General features: G+C 40.2%; 1 protein-coding gene across 8 annotated transcripts in view; it reads left to right on the forward strand.

Annotated features, from left to right (window-relative positions):
• Window positions 1-15906, forward strand: part of LOC1274049 (diacylglycerol kinase theta) — a 30769-nt gene extending 14863 nt beyond the window's left edge. For 5 of the 8 annotated variants that reach the window (XM_061646138.1, XM_061646137.1, XM_313113.6 and 2 more), the window contains 5 exons: window positions 9-323; window positions 1969-2260; window positions 2324-2480; window positions 2570-2677; window positions 7023-15906. In XM_061646138.1, the coding sequence (XP_061502122.1) occupies window positions 9-323; window positions 1969-2260; window positions 2324-2480; window positions 2570-2677; window positions 7023-7169 (1019 nt within the window). In that variant the 3' untranslated portion in view covers window positions 7170-15906. Of the gene's footprint in view, window positions 1-8; window positions 324-1968; window positions 2261-2323; window positions 2481-2569; window positions 2678-3869 lie in introns of all 8 variants that reach the window. The other 3 variants (XM_061646140.1, XM_061646142.1, XM_061646139.1) reach the window with 2 other exon arrangements.
• The last annotated feature ends 1188 nt before the right edge of the window (window positions 15907-17094 follow it).

Consider the following 17094-nt stretch of genomic DNA (forward strand, 5'->3'; position numbering starts at 1 on the left):
GTTTCCAGGTAACGATCTGGCACGCGTACTGCGCTGGGGCGCCGGTTACACCGGTGGCGAGGATCCACTAAATCTGCTGCGTGACGTTATCGACGCGGAAGAGATACGGCTCGATCGCTGGACGGTGGTGTTCCATCCGGAGGACAAGCCCGAAGATGCCACCCCGAAGGCGCAACCCAACTCAACCGGTAAGAAGAAGAAAATCCAACAGCAACAACAGCAACAGCAACAGCAACAGCAATTGCAACAGCAACAACAACAACAACAGCAGAACCAGCAACACCATCACCCATCGGTGGCGATCGTGGCCAACCCGGCGCAAGGTCATTTGCTGTACTTTGATGGCTCAATCGCATTTATCTCATTCTCTCTCTCTCTCTCTCTCACTCTCTTATTCTCCCTCTGTTTCTGTTATCCTAATTTCTTGCATTTGGCCGTCATCGCTTTACTTGCTACCAATATTTTCCCTTTACTGTCTCTCTCATCACAAAACACAAATCTTGCTCTTGATCCTCCCGTTTACATATATTATATTCCTCCGCTCCCAACTTTCTCTGATGCCATTATGTCAGTTGTGTCTTTCTACACACACACACACCTACAAACACACAAACAGTATTTACTACCCTCGCATCCGTGAAATCACCTAAGCAGGTGGCGAGTGGTTGTGTTCAATAATTCGTAGTTAAGAAAACAGCAGACACAAAACGGCACAAATACTCCATGCAAAAGTACATGAAATAACCAATCCACAAAACACCCTGTAACCAACAACAAAAAACCGTACATAGTTGATGCAATCCACCGTAGCAAGTTGTACAAACCCCTTATCTGTGTGCAATGCCGTGTACTAACTACAACTGGCTTGCCTGCTTGCTTACTTACTTACTTACTTTCCGTTACTATGCTACCGACAGTAGTGGTTAAACTACCCGGTTCCATTCCACAGTAGAAGCCCAACCATGGTGCCGATCGAACTTTGTACATCCGTTCGTAGCTTGTAAGGAATGAATGGTATCTGCATGCTGTGTGTACTTTTTGGTTGTCATCTATCACAATTCAGAACAGGATGATGACTAACAAGCGGCAAAAAGCACATGCATCGTATTTGCTTGAGATAAAAATAAGAATGAAACACAAGCAAACAAGCAAATGTCAAAACATGCAATTAGAAATACCTTATCTGATTAATTTTGATTTTTGTTGCAAGTATTAAGCAAAGACTTATGTCAACTAGTCTTAAATGTAATTTTTGGATATCAGTAGCACAAGTTGCACCGTTTGGTGAGATTGGTTTGAAATTGAAACGACTCAAGTAAATATTATGCAATTTAACGCAAACATAAAGGCAATGGTGGAAACCGAATTATCTGGGACACACACAAAATACCCCGACAGTATACTTCTCTCACAACCAAAAGATCCAACCTAACAACCACAGACATAGTTGATGGATGTTGCTGTAAATACTGTTCTAGGCCGGTCGATGTTGTTGTTGATATGCTCGTTGTCATTATTGGAATGAATGTATTTGGTGTGTATGAGGCAAGATGTGTTGCACTTCGTCGATTCTTTGGTTTTAGTAGAAAGCCAAACAAAAGAAAAATCAAATACAGCAATGAACTCTGCTATCTCGTTCCCCATATACCGTTGAGCAGGGGCGGATTAAGCAGTATGCAAACTAAGCGACCGGATGGGGCCATGAGAAAAGGAACCCATCTCCCGCTCACAACTAAATTTACTTCTCAATCCTTCTCTATTTAAAAACTCTTCAAACATTTTCCTCCACTCGTGTTAATCCGCCACTGCCCTCGGGCTAGCCTTTCCTCACCCAACGAAACCGGAATCGAACGAAGGACAACGCTCTTGCATCCGTCATCAGCTGTACCGTGTATAGCCCGTTTGCCGCGAGACCTACTACCACCAAAGCTCTATTAATATATCCCAATCTTTTACCACCGTACACAGTTGTTGGAGGCGCACAGAGTGAGGACAACTCGCAAATATTCGTGATGAACAACTACTTTGGTATCGGCATCGATGCCGATCTGTGCTTGGACTTCCATAATGCGCGCGAGGAAAACCCGAACAAGTTCAACTCCCGCCTGCACAACAAGGGCGTGTACGTGAAGATGGGCCTACGCAAGATGGTGGGAAGAAAGATGGTCAAGGAGCTGCACAAGGAACTCCGGCTCGAGGTGGACGGGAAGGTTGTGGAGCTGCCCCCGGTAGAGGGTATCATCATACTGAATATCTTAAGGTACGTGTACCGTTGCTTTCGTGCGATTCAAATGAGGTATTGATTGGGATGTTGGCCTTGTAGCTGGGGATCCGGAGCAAATCCATGGGGTCCGGAAAAGGAGGATCAATTCAGCAAGCCCAACCATTGGGACGGTATGCTGGAAGTCGTTGGCGTTACAGGTGTAGTGCATTTAGGGCAAATTCAGTCCGGGTTGCGGTCGGCCATGCGAATAGCACAGGTAAGTGTTTGCGAATGGAATTAAGTTGTACGCTCGTACGCTTTTCCGCAGGCTCTAATCGTATCAATCTGGTGTTCTCTTTCACGCAGGGTGGTCACATCAAAATTCATCTTCATTCCGACATACCGGTACAGGTTGATGGAGAGCCGTGGGTTCAAAGCCCCGGTGACGTTGTCGTTCTAAAATCGGCATTAAAGGTAAGCGCAACCCAGTTTACGTATCTAACTCGCAACAAATAATATTTAAAAAAAAAAACATTATTTTTCGCTTGTAGTAGAAATTTTGAGTTTCATTTTTGTTAGTCTGTGCATGGTAATTTACGACTACCGTATTGTTTTGTTTTGCTGCTTACTTTTATGTTGCTTCACTTTCATTCACTGGTATGATTTTGCACCACATGAAAGCAAAAATAAGTGTGAAAATTGGCATGTTCTGTCGTGTTTGAAAGCGTACATGAATTTTAAAGCATCTGGTCATATACCATTCACCTCAATCTGAACATCCATTTCAATGATAGAAGAAATATTACATCGACCTAGTAGCGTAGCAAATTATGTTCATTGGTTTCATTAATCTTTTTTTGTACTATTCTCGGACATTTTACACTTCATCTACATCGAAACAGACCTGTTTGGCGTCATCCTTAAGCATTATATGTTAATCAAAACCTATCTCAAATTATTGAAATTATTGTTTGTATAAATTGCAACTAATAACATGGCAAAACATACTTATACCTAAGAGAAGCATTCACGAAACCTTGAACATTGTACAAATGTCAACGTAAAATTTATGTTCGTTATGTTTTTTATTGAATATTTGGTATAATTTTAATGCCTATACCAAGTGAAAATCGGTTTATTATCCATCTTGTGAATAATCATTTCCTATCATATCCTCATCGTATTAAGACAATATATACTAGTGAAAAATATTAATTGTATCATAAACGACTGTAAAAATAGAAAATGTCACTCAGTGGCTAAAAGTATAATTTTGTTCACAAACATGCCTTCTTTTACTCCCACCATATTTGTTTTCCCACCGAGACAAAATTAACGACGCATTTGTATGTAGTAAACATATATGACTGTTCCGAAGTTGTGATTGGACGCGGCATTCCCTGGTACCTGGTACCGTAAACCAACCCCCCAAGACTGTGTGTGGTTTGCGTGGCTGTCTGATCGTGTGTATGTGTGTGCGTGTGTGTGTGTGTGTGTGTGTATGTGCGTGTGTGTTTGTGTGTGTACGTGTCATGAATGTAACATTAACACAAATCATAGAAAGTAAAACGAGTGCTATTCTATTCATTGTTTGTTCCAAGCATTAGATCCCATTTCCGACCTAAATACTGATCCAACCTTATAAATGCTATTAACTTTCTATTAGGCAACGATGCTGAAGAAAATTAAGAGCAAACGGAGGCTAACAGAACCGCATATCTCACCGGCCGTTGCGGGATTCTCGCAAGGGGGAGCTCCAGAAAATGGAGATCGTGATAAAGATGCCCTGAGCGGAACCTAGAGTACCCGTCCGTCCGGTCCTAGCTTTCTATTCTCCTGTTTTCTATGAAATCACCATACAAACATACAAACCAACCAACCGACAAACCAACCAGCAAAATTCAATTGCAACCATTGCAAACTAAGCGTTAAACAAACAGTGGCGCGTACCATAGTCCGGCAATCGTGTAATGCGGCAACGATAACTTAAGAAACACACCCCATAGTATACACAGTCATATTTGCGAAACAGCGGAAGATGGTGGTTTGAGCTTAACATGCACTCGTTAAGTTTTTGATGAAAAAAATAATGCCCCTAACGCTAACACTTTTTGCCATACTTTAAATCGTACGTGAAATGCGTTTCTACTCTATAAATATACATATATTCGCTTATTCTATTGTGTATTGATCATGCGTACAAGATCGCAGATTACAGCCGGGTAGCATAAGTTATTTTCTGCTAAAGAACCGTTACTAGTTACATGCAGGATGAGTTAGTGATGATAAAAAGGCGCAAAACATTTCGTATTTCCAACAACACCCCAGCTAATCCTCCTCCACCTCTTGCTACTCCTACTCATCCTTCTTTTCCTCTTCTCCTTCCTCCTCCTCCTTCTCCAGGAGGTGAGCATTACACTATAAATTTGTATTCAAAATACACTCACATACTACAAATGCCTTCCAGTGAATTGTTTTTTTCGTTATTCGGTGAGATTATAGAGGATAGTATTGCATAGGAGTATAGAAGATTAAAGTCTATCCCAATCGTCCCATTCTTAATTGTACTTCTAAAGTTGCCATCTTTATCATAACCTCAACCGAAGGCTAACAATCAATTCGCTCTCACACAGGAAAAAACCAAAGATTTTTTAAAAAATACAAATAGGAACATTCAAACTGTAAAGCACCACGATATACGTGTGTAAATGCCCAATTGACAACAGCAACTACTTCAGCTACCAAATACCACCCAACGCCTCCAGCTCTCACTTCTTAAAGTGATCCTAAATTACTCTACCGTTCATTTCCTCTGTCTTACTTTTTCTCTCTCTTTCTCTCCGTCACGTTAAACTGCACTTTATGGTACGTGTATTTCGAATGACTTGATATGTATACTAATCGATTGATCTATTGACGCACGCCACAAGTAGTGAGAAGTATCGCCATTTCCGACCATACTGACCATACCCCCTACCGAACACTTATCAGCTGATACACAGTAGAGAAGAAATGCAAACCCTGTTCCAATTGAATGTTATGAAAGGACACCAACACACCGTACTTGTCACCAAAACATCCACACATTTAGGCGCAAACCAGGCTGTAATACACACTTTCTGAAGTATTGATAGTAATCGAACGTATCACCTTCGCATCATCCTGACCCATATTTGCATCGATCCCTGTTCCGACGAATTTCATGTTTTTGATTGTAAGATTACATCGACACCTCACAGTTATTATTTTTATAATTAAACTGTTATTATCAATTGACAGTTAGTTTTTTGTTTGGTTTAAATTCTAACAGCATAACATTTTATCACACCACCATGTATCGTGCCGCTCGTATGATGCAGTTTAAATCACACTATCTCGATTTGGATTCTGGATTCCGACTGATGCTACATTTGTTTGTTCTGCATTTTTCTTTTCCATTCTTAAAGCATTTATTTCTATATTCCTTTTACTTATCAATGATTGCTCATGCTATCCGCCTCAGGATATTGCTACTGTTTGATAGTTCACTTTATCTGTGCCTTGTTCTTTCTATATACATTTCTTCTTGCCTCTATTGTCTTGTTACGGTTTTGTAGGAAGTACAACATTCGCCTATTATATCTTACACATCTCTTTTATGAGCATATTTTACGTAAACATGTTTGTTCTCCTGTCAGCTAGCCTACATACAAGCTCATCTTGGACAGTTATAGGCAACATTACATTACTGTTTGCTAACCGTTGCATAACGAGTTTTACCTATGGTTATCTCATGTCACTTTATAGTTTGAACGTTATATACATCTATTTGATTAGAAATTACTTCTTTTTCTGATTTGTAACTGCTTTAGAATAGTTTTGTTGGTTATGAAGGGTTCCATAATCGAGATGTAACTTGTTTATTATTATTATTATTATTATTTCGCTAATATTCATAACATTTCAGCAACATGTTCGTGGTGCGCAGTTTATTGCATTTGTTTTGCTCTTGTTCAATTTTTACATACTGAGTAATTTGTCTTTTTATTTCTTAGCCTTATTTCTATCGACGATACCCACGTCATCAATAGTATTGTTCCGTGGTATATATTATCTTTACTTTCTATGATGTAGTTTGCTAATAAACACAATACATTTTTAAACTATTTTTATACTTCTTTTCTTGCTCTCAAATTAAACATGACGCATATATACCTCACCACGATCAAATACGATGCTAAAACTGGTTCTCAATTCTTCTTTCTTCTTTCTTTTTTTTATTCAAACGTGGATGTCAAACAAACAAATCTAACCTTATTGAACGTTACCAATCACTGATTTATGTCGGCAATGACAATTTGTTACAAAAACAATCTGTAACATGCCGGAAATGCGCATTCCATCACGTTCGCTAACATTCATCAAACAAATCAACCAACCGCAACAAACAACAAATGAACCTCCTTTGCGTTCATGCTATACCATATATTTGCTTTAAATTTTGGTTACACACACAACAACAACAAAAAAAAAACAATTTCTTCGGAACATGAAACGATGCTGAATCTCAAACCGTCCACGGTTATACAATCTGTTGCTAAATTCTATCACTACCCCGATACACTTCATACATACGGCAAACAAACAAACCAACAACAAAAAAAACTGCAATAACAACAACACGACTAATGAAACGGTTGAACACTAAAATAAACCCCGAAACAATTTTATCTCTCTATCTCATGGACCGGACGGCGGCGACGGCGGCATAATGTGCTCGCGCGTGTATATGTGTGCGCACAAAACGCACAACATGAAAAAACGTAACTCGTGTGCGCAGGCAACAATGTTGAAGAAAATGAAAGGAAAAATGAAACGACGCAACACCGAACCCACGATGCAGGTGATGGGCCCATCGGGAATCCAGATGACGCTGGCGGCACCCCAGGAGCCCGACGAGGTCGACTCCAATAATACAGATTTTTGAATATGGTATAACGAGCGATTAATTTAACGTGCTTCGTCGTTTGCGGGTGTTTGCGTGCGGGAAAGGCAAGGAAAGCTACGCAAGGAAAGAGCCGTGGATAGGGCAGGGATGGAACATATTTCACCTATGCTACTGCAAAAGCCGCCAAACCACCAACAGGCAGCTACCGTGCCCGATATGTCACACAGATATCACCACACCTTATCGCCTTACAGATATCGATCTTCACACACACAAACACACACACACTCCAGAACTGATATGTTCTGGCCATAGTGGCCACAATGGTGACCGGTGCAAATGCTTCGTTGTGTACATGATGGTCTTTATTAACTATGAGAGTTTGTTCTGTTAATTAATCTGTTAATTGAAACAAACTATTTTTTTTTTCAAATGACAGTTAATTTCGAAGTTGTCGGTTGATGGCAATGTTAAATTTCATATCGTTCTGTTTACTGTTGCTACCTTACTATTTCTATACCATACAGTGAGCAGTTAAAACATTATCTTTCTCCGTTTTCCGACAAGATAATTGTGATTGTGACGAAGCACTTTATGAAAAACTTAACTATTGTAACTGTGAATGTATAAGTTGGTCAAAAAGGGCCACCTTTGTAACAAAATATATCCTACTCTGTGCGTGTGTTTGCGTGAGTATCTGTAGGTGTGTGTGTGTGTGTGTGTGTGTGTGTATGTGTGTGTATGTGTACGTGTTTGTATGTGTGTGTGTGTTGTATATGGATACGACATTGTGATGTCTGAATGACGGTAAAAGAGGTGAAACTTATGCACAGTTCTGTAATGGAAAAATAATATAGCGGCAAATAAGATCATAGGAATGCAACACTTTCCCCTACACACACACACACACACACATCCAACGCAAGTGTCAAGTCAGGCGGACGATTTGATAGGTAGGAAAGAAACTCCCGCTCTCCCATCCAAACCGTAGGTAAGATATGAGTAAGAACAAATAACAACAATCACCGTCACACCCAACCAATAGCGCAACCCATATAGAAAGCGAATGAAACATGCACACACCAGCGAATATACAACAAAAACTGTGTACAATATCGTAGGAACTGTAGCAGAACCGTAAAGAGAGCAACCACCTCTCCTGCAAGAGCCTTTAGACGTAGTGTGCTGGAAAAACAAAGCGCAAAAGAGAACAAAATGGCAAACATCTGTAAAAAAAACACACACACACACAAGCAAACATGAATCGCGATAACTAAACAAACTCTATGTATATGTATGTGTCTGTGCGTGTACGTGTAGTAGATAATTCACGTGAAATTAGAAAGTGTGTGTGTGTGTGTGTGTGCGCGCGGGTAAAACGTTAAGTAGATGGAGATACACTGCAAGAACCCTACCGAACTAACCCCCTACCAAACAAAGGGCTTCTCTTACGCACTCCAGGGTACAGGATCAGTGAACCCTTACAGGCGCAAATAGTATAAAAAAACACTGCAATATTTACAACTGCAACCTACATTCGTATGAGAGAGTGCAAGAGGAAGTAATTCCATTCAAATAATAACAAAATAGCATAAACGTAACAGCAGCAAACGAAAGTAGCAAACAGAACAGAACAGAAGGTAAAATAAACCACAAAAGCAAACACAATAGTAGAGCAATTGCAAGCAACTGCAATGGAGCATGTAACGACACTGAAAGTGGGTAAGATGGAAAGGAAATAAAAACGTAGTAGAGCAGAATAGTAGTAGGCAACCATCGGCAAACGAAGTAGTGAATTGGAAGTTAGTACATACAGTGCAAAGGATAGATGCATCACAATGCATGCGTGACACATGGTAACACTCATCACATAGACACTAATCAAACCAAAATTCCAAATGAAGAACAAACCGACAAATACCATTGCAGTAGGAGCAGCAGCACACATACACACACACAAACACACATACACATATATAAGTACACACAAACACACACCAAAGACCAACCAAACAGCACACAACATACGGTACTGCACGAAGAAACAAAACAAAACAAACAAAGCAAACAGTTCTACAACCAACAATGGCATCATTGGCAAACACAGCACTAACGGATAGCAGACCACAGGCGCATGAAACGTTGCAAGAACGTTAAATTAATGGCTCTTTATCGGCTTGACAAGGCAAGCAAGGTGGCAAGCACTGCTACTGAGCCTAGGTGCGGGTGCTAGGCAGTGCAGATGTTTGCAAGCGGTAAGATTAGATTGCAATAGAAACGATTGTATCTGATTGTAGGTTTAGACACGTATCCCATATAAGGCGGTAACTGATGCAATCCTTCACAAGTGACGAATCCTTACCCGCTTTGGTGGAGATTGGTTTTGTTTTGCATCACTTTATCTGGGTTTATTTTTGAGATTTTGCTCAAAAAAGGGATATTTCATAAACTTTCTAACGCACTTAACAGTCGCTTACCTGAAAACGCGCATTCTGTTGCGCGCGTTGTTGGAATATCATGAACGCGACTACATTTTTATTACACTGTTCACCCTTCAATTATGTGCCACACTGTTCCGGTTAAATAATTTGTTTAACTAGTTTATGTTGGAGCAATAACACAAAAAACGAAGAACCATTGCTTACACTACTGTAATTCCTGTTTTCCGTGTAAAGCAACCTGTCAGCCAGTATGGCGCGTGGAGCATAGAAACCAACCTATATAGAGCGAATTAGAAGTCAAGGCTAGTAAATGGAAGTAACATTACTCTAAACGTTAATACGAATTTAGGTGGCCCAGATTGGGGGGCCAGATTGTTGTACGTTTTTTTGTATTTTAATTCTGTTCTTTTTTTCTTACGTAAAAACAACAATCGTAAGCACAACGCTTGAGCGTTCTATCAAGCGACAGGATTTGGTATAAAACAAAAAACAAACGAGAACAGCAGAGCATGCTGCACAGGGAAAGCCGGTAGCATGGCTGGTAGGCCAGTGCCACTAACTAAATAGTGCACCAGAGCATATATAGAGTTAAAGGCAGGAGGCAGCTATACATTACTATGTATACAGGTAGACGGGTAGTAACGATAGTGGGCGTCGGAGAATGATAAATGCCAGCAAAGGATGAGTTGTGGTTTCCTGTGGTTCATAGACACAGTCTAATCTTTCACAGAAATTGTGTACAGCCGTTTGAGTTTACAAATTTATTCATGGTGCCATTAGACGGACCAGTTTGGTTGGCTTCTTTTAACGATGGCAACGTGCTGGAAAGGATGCTTCAGAAAATTCATTTTAATTGGAAACCATAAGGGTCTTTTTGGCTAAAAAAAAAAAATCATTGACCCATGTATCTTTACTGATACTACCGTGTCCATCGCCAGTTCTTTGCGATGTTGCGATGGGCACGGGTTTAAACTGTCTTGGTTCTTTGGTTGTACGCAAACATATTCAATCTCTTATTGCCATATGGCCACAAAACTAAACAGACCGACAGACAGACACACAGAGAATAGACAGACAGACAGACGTATAGACAGATAGACCGTAAACAGCACGCACAAGTAGCGCTATCATGGCGTCGTGGAGCTGCTAGCAAGCAACAATGTCTTTATAATTGTAAAATGTAATTACAGCAATTACGTTACGTATGGTATTTTACCAGCTTAAATAGTTATACAAAATCTCATCACACAAAACACGTACAGTGAAACACACATACATGTATTTTTTTCATCGCACAACACACATAAACACATATAACAAAGAAACACTTTACACGAATGGCTATGTAAAATCCATTTTCTTAGTTTAAATCTGAGAATCTGAGGCATGCTGTACGCCAGGGTTGTATTTCGAGGAGTGAAACACATACTTTCACTAGCACAAATTTCAAGAACTAACTCGAAACGATCGCACAGGGCAAATTCTCACCCAATTAGAGGAGACTCTAATCCTTCACATTTCATGTATGGGAAAAGTCTATCCTCTTGTGGGGGGGGAGCATGCTCCAAACGCCTCCGGTTATAGATCCTACCAGGGCGATTTATTGTTAAAAACGGAAAACAAAAAATAATACAACGAGACACGTTGGGTGACACGTTGTGTACTGAATAGGATAAGCCATTACTGGTGTTGCGAGGAAGGATTAGCATTAGTAGGGAACGAAATGACTGCTGGTACCAGCAGATCCGCTATCTAAGCGTTTTCCCAGCTACTCCAGCACACATCCGCCAGATGGCTACCTAAATTGTTTACCGTAAACTGCCACCGACGTGCGTATGCCATCTGCATGAAGTCATTCATTACTCGTTGAAATGGTACAGCTTAGAAGCTTCCAAACAAACAACAAACAAACAAAAACACCACAAACGCCTATTTTGGCAGAACAACCCGCTAGTCAGAAAAGGCTGATCCAGCAGCTAGAAATTGAGGCCATTCTACGAGATCACACTGTTTGGGTTTGGGCAGTGTGGAAGCACTAGCAGAAGACACCCAAGGTATCCCTACCAACAGCAGCAAAACAGGAGCAAATGTATGAGTGTACCAAGAAGAATAACGCAAAACAGGGCGGCATTAGCCTCTTGCAAACACAAAATGAAGACCAATGTGCTACACGGTAACCAGGGGCACATTTCCCGCAATGCCAACCGCGGAGGCAAATTCGGTTTCGCGATCCCCGGTGATTGGAACTCGATTGGGCTCCGTTTATGATCTGGAATGAGTGTGTGCGATGCGTGAATGCTCTTCTACTTCTACCTATGCATGTGTTTGGTGTGAGTTACTGTATGTGTGTGAATGTGTGCGGGTGTGATGATGATCATAAACTGTAACTGGACTTTCAACCATCAGGATCATTGCGAAGCTTCAAGCCCTGCGCAATGGCAAGCGAAATCTGGAATTACCGGAGCACATTCGTCGCTTCGTTTTGGTTCATCTCCATCGCCGGGAGGTAAACAGTGCCGCCAGCAAAAACCCTTTCCATCCAACCATGTCAGTATTTGGAAAGGAAAGGAGGACGCGCAAGTTTTGAGTTTCAAAGCGTTAAACGAAAAACAAAGAAAAGAAATTGCGCGTTTAATGTTTAGTTCCGTAGTAGACCTTCGGGTTACGGGTTCGATTTTCATTTTAAAAGTTAACTCTACGTTTACATCTGAACAGTAGCTTTAGCTCGCGAACGAAAAGAGATGATTCAGGTTGGGTTCGATGTTTGAGGCAGCGATGCTTTTCGAACGTTTCCAATTCTGTCGCGTCTCTGGCGGGTTCACCGGGCTCTTCACGGGCTGATGTTGGCGTTATTCCTTGCCGGAAAGGAATGACTGTTCCGGACATCAGCTCTCTCTCTCTCTGTCCCTCCCTCTCTTGCCTTTATATCCCTCTCACCCCATATGTCCCAATCCAATTTCCCATCTTTCTCACCATCGAGAAAAGGGTAGGGGCTCAGTGTTACTAACGCGTAAGCAACAACCAACTTCCGGTCAAACACAGTGCGTTCATCCGCACGGTGTGAATTGAAAGCAGGCTACGTTTCCCGAAACTATCTTGGTCCTTTTCTGTGAGTTTGTTTTCTTATTTTCTCTTCGCTGATCGACACTGCACGCTGGCAACCACAGTCTCTATCCAAAACTTATCCACCATAATGAACAATCTGTTCGATTGTACCTTCAATTAACTCTTCACTCGCTATCAGTTTTGCATTGCAATTGTATCACTCTCTTCTATTGGTGGTGAACATACACGCTACACACATTTCCAACATTTTATTCATAGTCGGAGCGGCGAATTTAGCGTCTGCATGCTTTGTGAGCATGTGTTCTGTGGACTTTAGTGTCTGCAAGAGCGCATCCGCCCAGTGGATAGTTTCGCCGTATTTTCATTTGGTACCGTGCCTGCTTAATATTGCCGCCGAATGATCGTCACGAAGAGCAAAAGGCAAACATACTGTCAGCTTCCGTTCGCCTTCCTTTGGTAGGAACGGAAAAGTGCCAAATGGTAGATCGTTAACCAGCGGGAGCGTGTTTGAATTTAGTGGAAGTTGCTGAGAGTTAGTAACACATACCAATTTCTCGATGGTGACATTATACCACCCGCATGATGGTACCGTGCTCCCCAGACGCACTGGTTACACTCCATAGGTAGCTTTCGTTCGTTCATGCCGTTTCGCACACACGGTTGTGGAAACCACACCACGTACGTTATCGTCTTCCGGGATTCGTTTTTCGGTGTATATTATCGGTAGTTAAGGTATATGCTTAGTTCGTTAGAAAAAACGTTCAGTTACAAAGTTGTGCTCAGTTCGTCACTCATACATTTCGCTCGCAATGTCGATGATGGTTGTCGTTTCTTCGCCGGACAATGCAAAGCTAATTCGGCAAGAGTGCACTATCATTGGCATGTTTGAAGGAAAGGGGATTAGAAAAAAACGAAGCGTTCAAGTATTTTCTCTGTTTTTAATTGTCTTAGTTTTTATTCGTTCACGTTACCTAAAACCGTGGTGCATGAGTGTGCAGAGAAGTAAAGTAAACGTATAAGTAAACAAAAAAAACAAACACACACAAGGGAACTACAACATAATGGTCTAGTTGGTATGTAATGATAATAGTAATGCAAACAATTATTATTACTATAATTAACATGTAATAAGCAAAAAACGGTGAAAAAATACGAGAAAGAAAAATAGAAGAAAACAAAACGTGCCTAGAGGCACTTTGGCGGGCATAAGAATACAAGTCAGTCTAGGCAAGATGAGTGAAAAACAATGAGGAAATAAACTGACCATAATATATTGCAGTATATCCTTCTAATGAAAAAGTTAAAATAAACCAAAAAAAATCTCAAGATAGAGTTGATGTAGTGTCGAAACGAGTAAGCAGATAATCACGAAAATCTTGAACAAAAAAAAAACAAACAAAATCATCAAAAACACAAAAAATATAACATACTATAACTGAATATGGAAAAAAAACATCAAAGAACAAAAACGGAAAGAAAGAAGCAAAAACATACACACCCACTCACACATAATTCAAAGAACATGGAAAGATAAAAGTGTAAAACGGTAGAAACAGAGTAACTCATTACAAAAAAGAGAGCATAGAAAAAACACAGACTGCAAGTTAGGGCAAAGTTTTCCAGTCGTACACGTGCCAAGTTCTCATGTAAATATGGCGAATACGGCAAATGCTATGACATTCACTTCCATCGACTGCTAGTACGAAAGACTAGAATGAAGTAACAATACCAAACCAAATGCACAATGTTTAACAGGCGTGAAGTGAAGCTCGGCATGTTTTAGTGAGCCTAGAAGGAGCTGCGCTGCTTGGGTCAAACTCGCACAAATGTGTTTGAAGGACTGTCTGCCAGGGCTTTGTCAGGATCGTATCACGATGACCGTATCGCGTATAATGCATCACAGTGTGGGTCGACTTTTTGATCACTTGTTTGACCGCTATGGCTGATGCTGATGCGATACTAATGCGCAGTAGATCATTGTGAAGCGATTGTGCACGAATGAGCACAACAAATCTCACGCGGATTAAACATAAAATCAAACGATCAGAGACCGCACAGTACACCACGACAACGGTCTACCAATTAGCTTGACCCTAACGCACAAACTGACCAAATGACTACTGAAGAATGTTTATATACTTTGCAAACGAAATATAAACCAACGGTCCCTACACCCACCTCTCCGTAATTGCATAACGAATCATAATAGAAGCCGTAACCAGGGCAGAAACAAGAAAAATCAAAAGTGAATTACACACGTAAATAATAAAAACAGCATCATTCAAGTACACCGACATCGCCACTGCTCGCCTGATAAACCAGTGCGGCGCTGGAGGACGATCATCCTTTGAGCCTCGGTCAACCGTAGCAACATAGGGCGTTAACATGGGTACAGCAGCTATTGAACATACTTACAGCACCGAACATCACTCATTCATGCGTACTATACAAGGGAGTTTAGCAAAGTAAACAGGCAGAAAACAAACACACAACCGTTTGACGCGCAGTGTACAACTCCTCTAGGGAGCGTAGTAAAAGCAAGAGAAGAAAGCACACGGAAGAAAAAACAAACAAACCAACCAACCATCTAACCAACCAAATCTTCAAACCGAACATGCAATCCCTTGAAAAAGGTACATAAAACAGTACCGTTGGCGATGTTTCAACGCCGACAACAGTAACGCCGGTACCAATGGAAAAAGAGTTCGAGCACAAATATGTCAAGAATTAAAAACTGTTGTCTAAAACAAGTAAACAAGGTTGAAAAGAAAAAGAAACAAACAAACATACATAAATCACGAGAGCAAAAGAATAGAGCGATCGAGAAACAATACCTCCGGTAGCAAAACAGTGAAAATACATGCATAAGGAGTATATGAAAACCAAACGATACATGGGGCAGAGAATGGAAAAAAAACAAAGGAAACAAAACAAAACAAACAAACAAAGGATGAAAAAAATAACAAAAATAATAATAATAATAATGATAATATTAATAATAGCAAAGCCACTAAAAAAGAATAACACAAATGAAACAGAGGATAAAAAACGGTTACACATGAATCGGTTACTGCAAAAGAGGAAAACAGAAAAAAATACTATTAACTATTTAATAATTATTATAAAGAAGTGAATTATATAAAGTATATATATATAAATATATGTGATTATAAATAGGTTAAACATAATTTGTCAATAGCAAGAACAACAAAATATATATATATACATATATGTATAATTAAAATATACACAAATCAGTAAAATTGAAACGACTTGTTTTATTTCCCAATATTTGGATACACATATCACTGCATTTCCATGGCTCTTCATATTTGACGCGACAGTACTTCTCGGCCTGCTTGAATCTCTAATGGCCTTGGCTCTCTGCGACTTGTTGGTGAGCTCATACAAAAACAGTCAGTCCTGCGTGTTAGAGGGGATCACTACACACTTTAAGGGAAGTGATAGTTAGAGAAGTTTTTTTTACAGATTTCCATGATTGCCTAGACGCTCAATCGCGTGGATATAGTTTGCTTCGAAAAGTGTTTACTTCAGTCCAACCTATGTCGACAAAACGATGAGCTTCTCTAAACATCATAGAAAACCGCTGTGTCAGGCGCGCGTATTACAGGATATCCCCGAGATACGGCTTTATTTGGGATCGAAAAATTGCCCCAAAGCAAGGTAAGGTAAGTCAAAATAGTCGTATGTCGAATATCTGTGAATATAAAGTTTATAATCTAAGTTGAAGAGTCAATATCTATGATATAGTTTATTTTATTTAAAACAATGTTCGATAATGTATTAATTTTACTCGAAAGGCCGATACAGATATTCAAGATCGGGTGGTTGGGGAATCTTTGTATATGTGTATGTAACGGTTATCAGCAAGAAATTTAAAAAAATACATTAAGGCCGGGCTACATTGATCGTACTCCCAAGCGTAATTTTGATTTTCACTAGCGCATCTGGCGGCGACTGGTGGAACCTATTTTTGGTCATCCAGGGAATGGTTATGCCGGATCTCAAAATTAAGTAGTTTTACCATCGTTTTCCATTGCAAAAATGGATGCAATGCGTGCAAGACATGTTTATCTACGTTTTTAAATTCTTCTCAATGACAACATTCAAAATCAAAATCGTCGTATCTGCGAATCGTCGTAACTCGAGAGGGTCGTAACTCGGGGGACGCCTGTACACGTATTTGTACAGGCGTCCCCCGAGTTACGACCCCCTTGAGTTACGACGATTCGCAGATACGACGATTTTGATTTTGACAGTGAAAAGTTGTCAGTGGCAAGAAATTGTTTTATTTTTTGAATTTCTGTGCTGATAACCGTTACACACACATTTTCAAAGATTCTATAACTACCCGATCTTCAATACTTGCATCGTGCAAACGACTTTTGCTGTAAAATTAATACATTATCAAACATTGTTGCAAATAAAAATCACAA

This window comes from Anopheles gambiae, chromosome 2 (genome assembly GCF_943734735.2).
Source record: "Anopheles gambiae chromosome 2, idAnoGambNW_F1_1, whole genome shotgun sequence".
Classification (NCBI taxonomy): Eukaryota; Metazoa; Arthropoda; class Insecta; order Diptera; family Culicidae; genus Anopheles; species Anopheles gambiae.